The sequence below is a fragment of the Ammodytes marinus genome (genome assembly GCF_949987685.1).
Source record: "Ammodytes marinus genome assembly, chromosome: 1".
Classification (NCBI taxonomy): domain Eukaryota; kingdom Metazoa; phylum Chordata; class Actinopteri; order Uranoscopiformes; family Ammodytidae; genus Ammodytes; species Ammodytes marinus.
Window position 1 is genome coordinate 29,304,346 of NC_137230.1, and position 15,532 is coordinate 29,319,877.

Consider the following 15,532-nt stretch of genomic DNA (forward strand, 5'->3'; position numbering starts at 1 on the left):
AATACTGTGTGTGTGTGTGTGTGTGTGTGTGTGTGTGTGTGTTTCCTCTGATGCAGCCAACCTTAAACAGGCCATCAGCCTCCCTCTGGCCCATTCAGAGTGATGTTTGCCAACTGGCCGGACTTCCTGTCCCCCCCAAACTCCCAGTGCATGCACACCAACACACACACACACACACACACACACACACACACACATACGCGTGCGCACACACACACCCAAACACACATATTTACAAATACTGCATTAACTCCCAGCATGTTTGCTCGGTTCAGATGGGTCTGTTTGAACAGCTCAGACACACTGGCACACACAAACACACACACCAAAACACACCATGATGTCACTCCTCCGACAAGCCTTTGTTCACATGATCGACAACGCTATTCAGCGTGTGTGTGTGTGTGTGTGTGTGTGTGTGTGTGTGTGTGTGTGTGTGTGTGTGTGTGTGTGTGTGTGTGTGTGTGTGTGTGTGTGTGTGTGTGTGTGTGTGTGTGTATGTGTGTGTGTCCAAGCTGATGCCAGTTCAGATGGAGTATAAAGAAAGAGAATCCCCAGGCAGTCAGAGATGCCGGATCCGTCTTTTTCTTTGCAATTTTATTTCCTTGCAACACTGGAGTTATTCTATGCGTTTTTTTTCTGTTTCCTTTCTTCTCATTTAAAGTCCCACAACATCAACAGGCAAATTTGCTGTGCTTTTCAAATTAAGTAGGCTATACAGAATCTTTATTTTACATCAAATCACATATTTTACATGACGAGACATAACCTCAATCACTGTATGTGCTCAACATGAAAATATGCAAAGTGTTTTATTATTGGTGTCAGTTGTGAGTTTGGGCTCTGACTGAAACATGTTGTTCCCAAACAGCTGGTGTCTACAACTAGAGCCAAGTAGACACCCCCCCCCCCCACACCCCCCCATCCTCTTCATTCTGGAAGATGCATTGTTTAAACAGTATTAAAGTAAGCCTCTATCTTTCCTTGTCTTTGTGTGTGTCCAGCTGGGATGACAGCAGCTCTGTAAGCAGTGGCATCAGCGACAACATCGACACAGATGACATCAACACCAGCTCCTCCATCTCCTCCTATGCCAACACGCCTGCCGCACAGCGCAAGGGTCTCAGCGCACAGGTAAGACTAACACACACACACACACACACACACACACACACACACACACACACACACACACACACACACATCCATTTTGGATCTGGTTCCCAGATGGCAATGTATCTGGTTTCACTAAGCTCAGAGTAAAATAAACTTGTCAAATATGTTCTCCCCCATTTTTCCAAGAAAAGGATGTAAAAACATTTAGCTAGTAATTTATCCGAACAACAAATTTGTAGTATATTTGACAAACTTGAGATTTAATTATTTTGATATACCGGCAAGTGTTTGTGTTTTAGACTTTTGTGTTTTGCAATGTAAAAATGCAGTGTTTTTATTTGGGCCTGTTTTATTGCCTTCGAGTGGGACTCCACTTATAGTGTTGAGGAAAATAAGTGTTATGTGATATAAGCAACTTTTTGGAAGTTGTCTAATAAAGTTCAAGGATTATGATTTACAGGACAATGACGTTTTTGTAAACATTGGTGTAAACTTTGTGTATAAACTGGTAAACTGATGCAATCGTATTCTCCCACTTGGCCTCATTTCCCTAAACCCAGTCTGACCCAGCATTCCTGTGCATTCAGCAAAGAATGTATGTGAGTGGCACAGCTGTAAACTCACAAAGCTAAAGCTGATGTTGATACTGGTCCTCAAATCATTAAACACACCACTAAGGCTCAAGAAAGTGATCTGTAAAACGATAATATTGTCAGCTGACTCACGTGTATGTCACACATGCAGTATTGTGGCTGATGTGGAGCCAGTCACCATGTGACGTGTGTCCATTATTGCTTCAGAGGTCGAGGTGCTGTGGAAAAAACAAAGGAGGCTTTCTCTCCGTACAGCAGTCTGACACCGTGCAGATTCATTTAGTCTTCCTCATCCGTATGCTGGTAGTAACACACAACTAGACCGTTTTCTTTTTTCAAATACATTTGTTTTAGTTCTTCCTTGAGTTCTTCACAGTAGCCTGCCACATTTTTTGTAGCCTTGTTGCTTTGGCAACTGCAGAATGGACTTAAAAGCATTGTCCATTAAACAGCTGTGATTTACTGCTGGACGAATAACGGCTCTAGTGAAGAAGTTAGGTTACACAATAAAAACTCTGCAAAAAGGTTATAAGAAATTTCAAGTGCATCATAAATCTGCCTTCAGTACGTTTTAGGTTTAGAATGAACTTGTAAATCTCAGGTTGATCAAACTGTTTCCACACTTTTAATTGTAAACCAGAGTCATCACAGAAGGCATAGGGATTTTGCTGTCAGACTTGATTCCTTCAAGGCTTGACTTGTTTAAGTGACTAAGTACCAGATCAAGAGAATAATAATTAGAAACAGCACCAGGCAAGTTGCTGGGATATTTATTGGTCTTGTTCGCAGAAGATTTAGTATCTAAAAAACACTACTAACACAACTTTGAGAGGAAAATGTTCAAGTGTCTCTTCAAGTGTGATGTGACTTAAAACCTCTCCTCAGTCCTGACAGACTTTAAGCTTGACTTTAAGTTCTCACACGTGAGCTGCCCCACAAAGCGAAAGCAGCACAAACTTCTAATAATGAGGAGAAGACTGATGTGGTCACGGCTTCATGACAAGGTGATGTCGCTGTGGACGCTGGCAGGATTACACACAGCAGTTGTGGTCATAAAATGCGCCCTTCTTTAGAGGCACTCATAAAAGACGCTTTCTTCAGCAGTAATGGATCTGACATACTTAGTGTTTGTGTGTGTGTGTGTGTGTGTGTGTGTGTGTGTGTGTGTGTGTGTGTGTGTGTGCAGCCTGTGACGGACGCGGAGAAGCACTCTGCCTCCTCAGCAGTGCAGCAGTCGTGGTCGGGAGACGAGGTGAAGAGGGCAGACGGAGGGTCAGACAGCGGGGGCAGGATGGAGACAGGCTCCAAGTACGGAGCCCGCCGGAACCCCTCAGACATGTCAGACGAGTCGGACAAGGGCGGCTCGGGCCGGAAGACCCCCTCTGTGTCCCACACGGGGTCCTGGAGGAGAGGCATGAGCACACAGGTGGGGGTGACCTCCCCCCGCACCAAAAGCACCAGCAGCACGGCCTCCACGGGCTCCACAGGCTTCAAGACCCACGGTTCAGGTAACACGGAAAAAATGCACCCGTGATAATGACAAAAAAATAACAAAGAAATAATGAATTAATTTAAAAAATAAATATAGATGTTAAAAATGTCTTTGATCCTACCTGACAGTTTTATTATGATTTTTATCTCCATGCTATAAAAAGGCAATTAAATGTATAGGTACATACATTTAGTTGCGTTATCCATGGCAGAAAGTTTGACTTATTTTATGGAAAATAAGTACTGATCTGTGTGATGTTAAAGAGAACAGTCTCAAGGGTCCAATCAACAGAGTGTGCTTTCGTTTAATGATGTATAGGCCTATATATATTTTTTTTTAAGAAACATCCACTTACCCCAAAAACAATCTGCCAGTGTGAAATTGTGTAACAGTAGCGTTTACACATGTCTTGTCCTGTACGTCCCGTAGCTAAAACAGATGACGTCAAGGTGTCAGAAAAGGGCCACCTCTCTCCTCGTCCCAACGGCCTGCACCGCTCGCCCTCAGACGCAGGACGCAGCAGCGGCGACGAGGCAAAGAAACAATCCATTTCATCATCCAGCCGCACAGCTACCACCACCAACGCCCTCACACACACTGTTTCAGACCCTCAACCACACACACATTCACTCACCTCACGCACCCCGACCAGCACCTTCGGCTTCAAGAAGCAGGGCCACGGGATGGTCACCATAGTCACTGCCAGCGGCGCCACCATCACCAGCGGCTCGGCCACCATGGGTAAGATGCCCAAATCCGGGGCACGCTCGCTGGCCGGAGGGCTGAAGGCCGGCGGGCAAGATGGCGGATCGGCGCTGGGTCACCACGATGACGGCTACTTCCCCATGAGCGCGCGTTCCACCATGCAGTACCGCAGCCTGCCCAGACCCAGCCGCTCTGGAGCAGCCGCACGCAACGGCAACCGCTCCTCCACCAGCAGCATCGAGGCCGCCGTGCTGTCCGTCACGCCTCACAGCAAAAACCTAATGACCGTCACCAAGGCCAACGGCTCGGGAGGCCTGCTGCTAGCCAATCAGACGGACCGGGAGAAGGGCGTGTCCGAGATCGACAACCTCAGGAGCGGAGTGGCGATGCAGAGCGGAGGAGGAGCGGCGACCGCTCCTATGACGGGAAGACAGCAGGTTTCTTCACCTACGCTACGCAGGTGAAAAGCACACACACACAAACACACACACACACACCCACACACACTTATAGAACATCATTAGTATTGTCCGCAGTCCTGTAGACATGGCTACGATTAACTGATGAGCTGTACTGAGTAGGGCCGTCTTGTATGGTCTTGTACAGAACACACATAAGACAGCCACATGCACAGAAGACCATTGTAAAAGACAGTAATCACGCCGCCACAGTAAATGATAAAGAGCGGTGAGTAAGGATTACATGTGTGGACTTGTTTCACACACACACATAAACACACACGCTCATAAGCTCAGAAAGGTTAAATCAGGTCATTGTGAAAGGCAGGCCTTGAGTTGGGCTGATCAGCTGCCAAGCCTCAGCCTTGGCGGTGCAGGGGGGAGAGGGTGGAGGGTGAGGGTGTGGTGCGGGGTAACGGGAGCTGGGTCTTACCTCAGCGCTCTGCCCTCATTAATGGGAGGGAGTGATAACTCTTCAAAGAGGCTGTGTGCTGCCATTATCCCCCACCGCGGCTCCAGCCATCACAATCTGCCATTTAACTCTAGCCCAGGATTAGTGGAGAACCAGGAGAGAGTTTTCTTTCAGTGTGTGTGTGTGTGTGTGTGTGTGTGTGTGTGTGTCTGTGTGTGTGTTGGCCTTGACTCAGATTGGAGCACTGACTCTACCTTTCCTGGCTGTGGGCCTTCTACTGTATTTCTTGTTTCATAGAGAGTCAAGAATAACACTGTTTTTTTTTGTCCCGTTGGCGGCAGGACCTTGAGGGCAGAAAACATTCAGTCAGCCTTGAGAACAGCCCATGAATATTTACATGGAAATATGCTGCTAATTCTGCTGTTAATATTCCTAGTCCCCGGAGAGTGAATGTTAATGAGTTTGCTAACCCCACTAACACAGCATCAGGTTTACACTTACATTAATGCAGAAAAAAAGGCCTCAAGAAACTCCACACACCTGCAAAGATTGTTATTCAAAAGCAGTGTATAATAATTAGGTGCTAAAAGATCTAAGTATGTACAACATGTAGTACAAGACTTGGGCTATAAAAAGAAAAAAAGAGCACATTACATAGAGACATAATATGAATCTTGCTCTCTATAGAAATTCAAATATTGTTCATCTTTGCAGTTTGCCTCTTCTAAATAAAGAGAACACAAATGAAAGAAAAGAGATTACATCTTTTGGCCGTATCCCTGGCCTCTCATGAGTACTTTAGCCCCAGTTCTCACCCTCCCCCCCCCCTGATTTTCCACAGGTTGTTTGGTGGGAAGCCCGGTAAACAGGCTCCGGTCACCACGGCTGAAAACATGAAGAACTCCACTGTTATCTCCAACCCTCACGCCACCATGAACCACGTGTCCACGCTGCTGGAATCCCCCGACGCGGGCCTGGGAGGAGGAGGGGACAGCGAGACCGGCAGCCCCATGTACACAGGCAGACTGCACAGCTCGGGGATGGGCACGCTGGGCAGTGAGCAGGTGAGCAAGCAAGAGCATATTAAAATAACAGAGCCAATTGATTGGGCTGTCAATCAATTAACTCTTAAAAAATGAATGCATGGATATAAAACCATATACTCTGAAGTGAGTGACTGCAATTGAAGGATAAAGCTTTAGCATACCCAATATGGAAAAGGTAAAAAGTCTTAAAGATTGATGATGCTTAAAAATGATGAAATATTGTTTGTTCTAATATAACATTAATAGCAAGTGTGTCACAGGAGCAGCCACTAAATGATTTGTTACCATGCTGCTTTTAGCTGCATACATTCTCCAACTGTTGACCACCCACTGCTAGCCATAAAAGGGGTTAGGGAAAGGTTTTTTTGTTGCTTTTTTAAAGTTATTTTTAGCCGTGGTTGTTGCAGCAATGTAAAACTGGGTCTACTGCGGATTTGACTTCTCAGATTCTATTGTCATACTCTGGTTTTCTTAATTCTCAAATCAGTCTTACAGATCCTCCAGCATGGCTGGAGACACTTGTTATATGTCACACCATGTAGAATTTGCTATGGTCCTACACAGAACTGCCTGTATTAACCACATGTACAAACTGATCAGATTTCTTTGCATTTAACTTTATAGCTTCTGTTATTTCCACACCTTAGCTAGAGGTTTTGTGGTCAACTGTCAAACAAGAAGGTTGAGGTGACTTTAAAGATTAGGCATGATTATGTACCTTTGAGTTAGCAAAGGATTCGCTATGTACTGTATGTGTGGGAAGTTTTTTGTAAGTAATGATGATGACTTTTCTCTCACCTGAATGATCCCAAGATCATTGTGAAATCCTTGAAAAACAAATTACTGTGTTCATCAGCAGTGTAGCTACTTGTTTTCAGTAACTGTAGGCTAGATATTGTGTCAGAGCAAAATCAATAGGTGAGCATGTTCAGTCATGAACCCCCTCCGTCACGCTCTCATATGATTCATACGACTTTATATGACTAGCTATTAATCATAACGTGACTCAGGAATTGTTTTTAAGCAGCAGTTACGTCTTCACAAATTGCATAAGATAAGGTTCATACGTTTAATAGTTGGTGAACTTAGAACACATCAAATAAGTGAAAAATACATCAGGACTGCAACTTGTGATTTTTTTCACAATTCATTTATGGATGTGATTTTGATTCTCATATAAACTTCAGAAGTAGGAAAATAGTAAATACATATAAAATGTAATCACATTTTCCCAAGGCCCAAGTGTAATTGTTTTGTCTAACCAACAGTCCAAAACACCCAATATATTCAATTTATCTATGATTGGAAACACAAAACTTAGAAACGTTTGCGTGATGAATTACTTAAAGGTGGAGTCAGCGGTTCTTGAGAACGTTTGTTGTCAAAACCCCCCTCTGAAAAAAAAAATCCACTTTAATGTTAATAATCTTTCAGCACATAAAGAGACAGTCCACTGATTGTCAATGGTACTATGTTCACAACCTCCTCCGCCCCTCTAACAGGCCTCCAGTCCCGGCTCAGTCTACTCGTCCACCGGCCCCTCCAACAGCCTGACGTGGGGCACCACCTTCAGCGGCTCGTCTGCCCAGAGCAGGGAGAGCACACTGGGGGGTCACGGCACGGCGGGCAGCCTGGGTTACCCCTCCGTCAGCAGCATGCACACCAGCAGTGAGTCCATAGACATGAGCCTGGGCAGCGCCGGAGCCCACGCCAACCACAGGGAGGACACTCTGTCTGCTCTGGGACGCACCAGCAACGTCAAGACCGGCATGACCGAGAGGTGAGGACACAACAGAAGAGGGGAATTGTGGGAAAGAAAGATGCCTTTTACAGAATAAACCTTTAAAAGTCTGTCATCTATTATCCAGAATGGCATTTTGCCGTGGGTTTTTACTGTATATGCAATCTGTTAATTAGGATGACTAAGAAATAAATGTGACTTCACTAATGTTACATGAACTTATCAACAGGCTCATGTAGGTTGATTGACATGTAATAATGCTCGTACTGGTCTGCATCTCACTGTATCATATGATTTACTCAAGTACTATTTAGTGCAACTGTGGTTCATTACAATTTGGGTTTAATATTCATGGAAATAGGATATAATTCCTAAATGTAATAATAATAATAGTAACGTTTTTTCTCCCCAAGTAGAATGAAAGTTGTAATAAGTTGAAAAATATCTTTGAAGGACAATTTGCCTCAGTTGTTCTTGACTTGAGTACATAATTAACTGTAACTTATGTACACTACTGCGTGAAGAAAACTTTGGAATGCAATAATTTTTTTTTCCCTTTTTGATATTGATACTTTCACCAAGTGAAGTATCTAACTATTTCTTCCATCCATAGTTCTGACATTAATTCCTTTTAAAGAATGCATAATCGACATGATGCAAAAAGCATCCGTTGCGGTGAGCTCTGTGTCACTTTGTGTTTGTCGTTCTGCCTGCGCTCGTGCTAAGAAACAAAACCTCACGGCGTCCTCACTCACAGTCTATTCATGAGTCTATTACACAGTAATTGTGGTCATTGTAGCGGATTCCACCCTGACAGGTTGACTGTGTAATGTGACAGGAATGTACATAGAAGAAACATAATAGCATTTAGAGTTGAATGTTTTGAGGCTATGACATCACCCTTTTCTTATCCACTTCATTGGTGAAGAGTCTCACAGTTGTAGACCTATTTTCTGAAGGATTTCTTTAACTACTTTTTATCTCTAAAACTTTCTTTCTCTGTGTCTGTTGTGCGTTTCCATTCCTGTCTTCCATCAGTCCCCTCTCCTCCCCCTCCGCTAGCCCTATATTCAGCCGAAACACGCTCCCTCGGAAGCAGGACAGGTAAATGTACCTGTGTGTGCGGTGTTAGGCTTCTGCTGAAACAGCTGTTGAGGCTCCTACTTAAAGGTGGAGTCAGCGATTCTGGAGAACGCTTGTCCGATACCTGTGTGCTGAAAAAAAAATCTGTTAATACACAGCCTAGGTTCTGTAAACAGGCATGTCACTTGCTACGCTGGGCCCCCTTTGTTTACATACCAGTTTACAGAGCCTAGGCTATTAACACCAGTTTATTTTCAGCGCACACACAGTACGGACAGGTAGTGGATTGTGAGGAGATATTCAATGATTTTGGCAACAAGCGTTTGACTCCACCTTTAAAACCCCACCTGCTGCCACACAGAGAACATCACAAAGAGCCTCAAAGAGAAGCTATGTGTGGTAGCTTGTTGTTTAAGATGTTTTGTTGTGGAGGTGTGTCACTCTGTGTGGTAGTTTGTGGATGTTTTTAGGACCTCTAGCCTCTGTATGAATGAAAACGTATGACAGAGAGTTTAAATGTGAGGTTGTCTGTGTGGATGTTGGCAGCTTCAGTGTTTTTGTTTAGTGGTCCACACTCGTCTGCTGCTGGTAGTCTGACTGTTGATGTACTGCCACCTTGTGGTAGAGTTTACATGTGCAGATTCACCCAATAGCAAAAGTATACAGTAGGATGTTCATTTCACGCTGCAGAAATCTCAGTTTGAAGGAATGTTTTTCCCTTTTCTGAGTCCTAAAAGTATTATTTTCAGCCAAACATGTTCAACGATCAAATGACATTTATCTTTAAAAGTAAGTGTAGTTGCTTAAAAAAAGTATTGCAACAATTTGAGAGAGCCAGAGCTCTTTCATTATCTTACGACTGAAGACTTTTTGGACTTTGGAAATTCAAACATTTCTGTTTTCAAAAATATATGGTTGGTAGTCCTTGAGAGATGCAGACAAATGTTTCCTTGCCTTCTTTGCCTTCTTTGCTTCCCTTCTCTGAAGTGTTTTATCTCCCACAGCGGACCACACTGTGGTAGAAACACTCTGCCTAAGAAAGGACTCAGGTACTGACTGCACTTCCTGTCGGCCATGTTGGGGTGTTTTGTGTACACACTGGTTCACCAAATTGTCTTCCGTCTCACTTTTATTTCTGCGTCTACATTCACTCTTCGAGGCTTGTGCTCACGCTTTTATTAAAAAATTGCTTTTTGAAGTTTTTGTTTGGCACTTGGCACATGTGTTCAAAGCTGTCACTGTGTTGTGCTGTTGCAGGCTTGATGTCGGGATCAGATTTTCTTTTGGCTTCTTTTCTGCTTTCCACCAGTTCCTTGTGCTCACATCTGAGAATCAGTCCCATGTTCACTGCTATCGTTGATTTCTTGTTTCAGTGTCAGATCCATTTGATTTTTTAGTTCCCTGACTACTAATCTGGCTGCTTAAGAAAAAATTATAAAAATCCCATCTCACTGATTGTTAATTCAGGAGAAATCAGAATCCAGATCAACTTGTCCTGTAAAATCACATAATCCATAATGTTTTAATTTTTTTTACCTTTTTACTTCTAATATCCACTTTAACCTTTTCTTCTTATTCCTGTAGGTATGGCCCAACCCAACAGCTGCGAAACCAAGAGGAGGCGCGTGATTGGCTGCGCTCCCACTCCACCAGCGGGCTGCAGGACTCAGTCAGTAACTCCCCGTTCTCCCCCGGTTCCAGCCTCACCTCCCCTTCAGGCACCCGATTCAACTTTGCACAGCTCGGTACGTCTCCCAGGCACCACCAAAACCAAAACCCCAAACCAGTCTGTTTACTATAACCGTTAGGTGATTATTGTTTTCTGCTGGTTGAGGCAAACCTATGAAACAATTTCAGAATTGGATTATCTATCAAGCAAGCAAAGACAAACTATAAACAGTAGTTGGCAATTATGGGTTGGAAATTCAAAGTGAGAGAAATTACCTTTTTTTTTTTAACTGCGTGTAACTCTCTGTTCCATAGACATGGCTCGAGTCATATCATAATGCTGTATATGAGCAGTGGATTGGCCTAAAATTGATTAAAGATAAGCAAAATGCCAAAAATCCCAGGGTTTTCGCCTCTCCAATGCTAGGAGTTGCTGCTTTTCTCGGTTTTAAATCACTGTCAACTGAATATATCGTTGTGTTGATGACTTGTGGTCAGATAAAACAAATGAACTACCTTGGACTCTGAATGACACAGTTTCACACTTTTCTAACATTTTATAGACAATCAATAAGAAAATATACCAATACAGTTATAAAAAAACAAATCCTTACTTGACTTAATTTCATCATTTTGACAGCATCAAGCCCGACGTCGGCAGCACAGATCAACCTCGCCGGTATGCGCAACAACAGCCTGTCCAATCAGGACTCCTTTGACCCGACCAGCGACAACCGACTGAGAAACTCCTGCATGTCACTGGACGACAAGACGCGCACCATGAGCAGATCAGGCTCCTTCAGGGACGGCTTCGAGGAAGGTAAGAGGAGACAGGAAAAGATGGATGGATGGATGGATGGATGGATGGATGGAAGGTTGGATGGATGGATGGATGGATGGATGGATGGATGGATGGATGGATGGATGGATGGATGGCTGTAGAAGGTTGGATGGATGGATGGATGGATGGATGGATGGAAGGATTGATATTAGACAGGTGTTTTGAATATTCAGTGATTATATGTTGGGCCCTGGACATGTTTGGTTATTAGGTGGTGTAATCCTTTTCCAAGCCTCCCTTTCCTTATTCCACATCCCGTGCCTAGAGAGTTATTATTCCATTTGTTTAGAGAACATTAGGACGGATTACAAACCTCCCTTCTAAGAAAAGTCTTCTATCCCCCTTTAGAAATCCATAATCAGCTTTGGTGCGGCTTTGTTTTTTTCATAAGCGCGTTTATTGGGTAAAGTTCCCAGGCGTGATTTTCCCACCAGTATAGGCAGACTCCCCGCTCAGGCAAGGTTGCTCCCATGCTCAGTGCCACAGAAACACAGGGCTTTGATTTTGAGGGACAAACAAAGAACGGGATCGGGCAGAGAGATAGTATTGTGATGAAAATGGGGAGATCTAGCCTTGAACACTGAAATAGTATTAAAAAGTAGCAGTTGGTAGTGAACTTGTCTTCAGAAAAACCTGCAATAAAACACAATGTTGGCAGTTTTCCACAAGGTAATCATCTCCAAAAGTGGCAACAAATGTTTCGGTGTCAGCCTGTGTCATCAACAGTTGTAGATCCAGAAAGGTGTTCTGGGAAATGTAGTCAATCTGTAACAGAAGGAAAACTTAAAGTTACAATGGAAAGCACTCTGAAAGATCAATTTACACCGAACAGTGTAAAGAGATCAAACCGTAGATGTTGTCCTGCAGTGGGAAAGAGTGATGAGGAAACAGCAACGTAAGAGGCAGACCAAGAGTTGGTGAAAAGAAATCCAGTACGACAGAAACTGCTTTTGTTAACGTCCTCAGGGGTATCAGCTGTGTGCATGTTCTTTTAAGTAACCTGGTCAATCCTGTGAGAATCAGAATCAGGTCTGTCTGACCATTGTATTTGAAGATTCATGTTGTCAAAGAGAGCAGCCATATGATACATTTGTCTCAAGTTAATACCTGTTACACAAATGTACTGGTAGCACACACGTAAAGTACACATGCACAATAACTCAGACTCAAACCTAGTATTATTGCGCCCCCCCAGTAGCACATCTGTCTCATTCTTTTCCCTCAGCTTTATGAGTCTGTCTTCCCTTTCAGGAGATAATTATATGGATCACAGTGAGAGGCGTGAGACAGACTTGATGACATAGAAGAAACCACCGACATAACTTTCTCTCTCTTCGCGCGTGTGTGTCTGTGTCTGTCTGTGTGTGTGTGTGTGTGTGTGTGTGCTGGATCCCGGTGTGTGGGTCTGAGAGGTCACGCAGTTTGTGTGTACATGTGTATGTTGCTGAAGTGTACAGTTACACAGCCGTTGTTAGATTGACAGGACAAAAGTCACATCATCCACCCAACACTTTGTCTTGTGTGAGAGCAACACCACCACACACCGTCCCTTCATCTCCTCCCCCTGAGGCCTCCCATTTACCTTTATATGTGCTCTACTTCTTCTTATGTCTGTAGAAACCATATATATCCCAATAACGACTTGCTGCCAGTGTATGTGCTTATTTCTTAGAGATTAATGGTCAAAGAGTAGAAACTGAGATTAAATGGTGTCTACAACTCAACATTTTTACCACCTCAATGTTCCCATTTTTCTGCAAAAGTCAAGATAGTTGAAGTCATGTTTTTTAGGTGAAAGAAAGTACAGATTCTTAATGAATACATAATACCCAAGAGTTACTAAAGTGGTCATTCAGTCTTTCATCCTGTTTGAACTGGATTTAAGACTAAATTAAAAGTAGTGAGTGTCCACTATAACAACACCAACATCTGTGAATGACTGAATCAATCATCATTGTCAATTCTACAGTGCTTGAAAGGTCAAATAGAAAAGATGTATAAATCTAAATCTATTCTTCTTTCATGTGGCTCAGAGCACACCTTGCCTTCTAGACCAAATCAGGAGAAGAGTGAACCCTCAGTCATGTATGTATTTTCCCTGTTAGTGGGAAACTCTGTGTGGTTGATGACATCACACTGCTGCTGATCCTCTCTGATCTGCTCTCAGGCAGGAGGAAACAGTGCTGGCGTTGTGTCCGGGCCTCTGATGTGTGATTAGCGGCTGAGTCATTAGTTGCACCACAGCCCCACTCTTAACGTGTGTAGGAAATATATCTTTATGACCGCAGCGCTGCAGTCAGCTGAAGGCCTGTGGTGGAGTTTTTGGGGTGAGCTGGAAGAGTGGGCAGCTGTGGGTGGTGTGTGTGTGTGTGTGTGGGGGGTCTCTTGGTTACTGTACTGTACTGTACTGTTGTGTGTGTGTGTGTGTGTGTGTGTGTGTGTGTGTGTACAATTGTATAACTTACTAATCCCACACTTTTACTTGTTGTTTTTGTCTCTTTAGTTCATGGATCATCCCTGTCTTTGGTCTCCAGCACCTCCTCCATTTACTCCACAGTGAGTACACAACACTTCTAGAGTTAATTAAGGCTGGATAGCATGTCAATTCTATTTTATTCCTTGTGCGTATGATGGCTGACATACTTAATAGTGACACAGAAAAAAAGCAATGCTCCTTTCTTTTCATATATCATTTGTTGGGTACATTTTGTTTGTTTTCCATGAAGTACATAGGGCTTAACCTAGAAAGTGGTGACAAGTTGAATTGTAAATGCTTCACTGAGAAAGCAACTATTCAAAAGTGTTTTGTACTAAACAGCCTGCATTGTTCTGGCATCAAAACTGCAAAATCTGATTTCAGAAAATCTTTGCAAAGTGGCAAGTGTTCTTGATAAAAAACCAGAGCAACCAGTTCAAACATTAAGCCATGGAATTATGAATTATTGAGTATTTCGGTTGGGAATTACGGTGTTACACATTTACCCTCTAATCCATCCAAATGACTCAAAACACCCTGTGAGAAAAAAGGCATGGCTGTAGTCACAATGACAAACTTGAGACCGCCCACATGTAAACACAGTAGCCAATCAGAGCCCTAGTTTTGTCAGGCTAGTCCCTCCTCCCTCTGTGGGCCGGTTTTGCTCACCTGGGCAGGTGAGCGGAGTAACTCTCATACATTGGATCACTGCTCGGCACTGGCTGATGTGTTGAGCCAGAGAATCACAGGGTTTGAAATCAGAGGGGGGAACAGAGAGAGTGGAGGCAAAATGATGGCGACTTTATCCATGACGGGCACCATCACGCCCTGGCAGCAAACGGTAGGGATAAGGAAGAGGACTTTAGACTGCACAGTAATTCATTGTTCTTTTTTTGCCACGACTGTAAGCCATGCTGTAAGCCAGAGATATAATGACACAGCACAACATATAATCACAGATATTATTTCTGTCTCTGCTTCTTTATCAGCAAAGTTACGTAAAGCTGAACTTATGTTTGGAAATTCGGCACCAGCAACATGGAGATCAATTTTGCTTATTTTGTATTTCAACTTCCTCGGATACATTTTTCTTTTTAGTTTTGTTAGTTGATTGATTCTTTCCACAACAAATGTCATGTAAACACTTGCAGCACATTCTGCAGTGATGTTGATAGTTCAAGGGCTTGTTTTGTGTTTGCTTAGTGCTGCTCCAGGATTTGCATCAGAGTGGGATCTCTTTGTTTTGTCTGCGTTTCCAAGACAGATAGGCTGCTCTGTTTGTGTATCTTTCTATCATCTACTGGTCATGTGTGTGCCAGATTGACAGGTCTGTTTAGGTGCATACATCGATGTGTGGACAGATGCCACTTTGTAAACCATCAAGTTATGCAATAGAACACATGTGCTTACACATTGCTACACAGTACAAGCACAGACACATTATGCTGTATAAACCTGTTTTTAGTGCTTAGTGGTCGGAAAGTGCAACCGCGTGAAAAATCGTTAACCATCTACAAAGCTGTTCTGCTTTGTAGCTTGGTGTGTCATAACCCAACGGGTGTGTTCAGCCCTCCCAGAGGACTTCAAATACTGAAAGACTGTGTATGTAAACAAAAAGCAAAATGTTGAACAAAAAAAATTAAAAATAAGACAGCTTATTCTGATAAGCTCTTGTAGAAAACTGAGAGAAACATTGTGTTGTTGTTGATACCACCACCGGATGGAGCCAAAATAAGAACTATTAAAAAAAAATATTCACATAGCATGCTTTAAACTTAATTATAGCTACAAATGAGCAAGTGTTGAGTCACAGGCCTTTGACCACTCACTACAAAACAGCTCCAGTCGGGGTTATGAAAAACATTTCCGGATGCAGTTTCGGTTGCCCGGTGCATCATGTT

General features: G+C 43.3%; 1 protein-coding gene across 1 annotated transcript in view; it reads left to right on the top strand.

Moving 5' to 3' along the window:
* The window catches only part of nav2a (neuron navigator 2a), a gene marked incomplete at its 5' end in the record, with an annotated part of 97,730 nt that overhangs the window by 67,343 nt on the left and 14,855 nt on the right, over positions 1 to 15,532 (top strand). The window contains 10 exons of the mRNA XM_080027600.1: positions 1,005 to 1,134; positions 2,896 to 3,217; positions 3,631 to 4,366; positions 5,618 to 5,840; positions 7,325 to 7,602; positions 8,602 to 8,667; positions 9,651 to 9,695; positions 10,231 to 10,391; positions 10,955 to 11,134; positions 13,659 to 13,711. Coding sequence (XP_079883726.1) covers positions 1,005 to 1,134; positions 2,896 to 3,217; positions 3,631 to 4,366; positions 5,618 to 5,840; positions 7,325 to 7,602; positions 8,602 to 8,667; positions 9,651 to 9,695; positions 10,231 to 10,391; positions 10,955 to 11,134; positions 13,659 to 13,711 — 2,194 coding nt within the window. The remainder of the gene's footprint in view (positions 1 to 1,004; positions 1,135 to 2,895; positions 3,218 to 3,630; positions 4,367 to 5,617; positions 5,841 to 7,324; positions 7,603 to 8,601; positions 8,668 to 9,650; positions 9,696 to 10,230; positions 10,392 to 10,954; positions 11,135 to 13,658; positions 13,712 to 15,532) is intronic.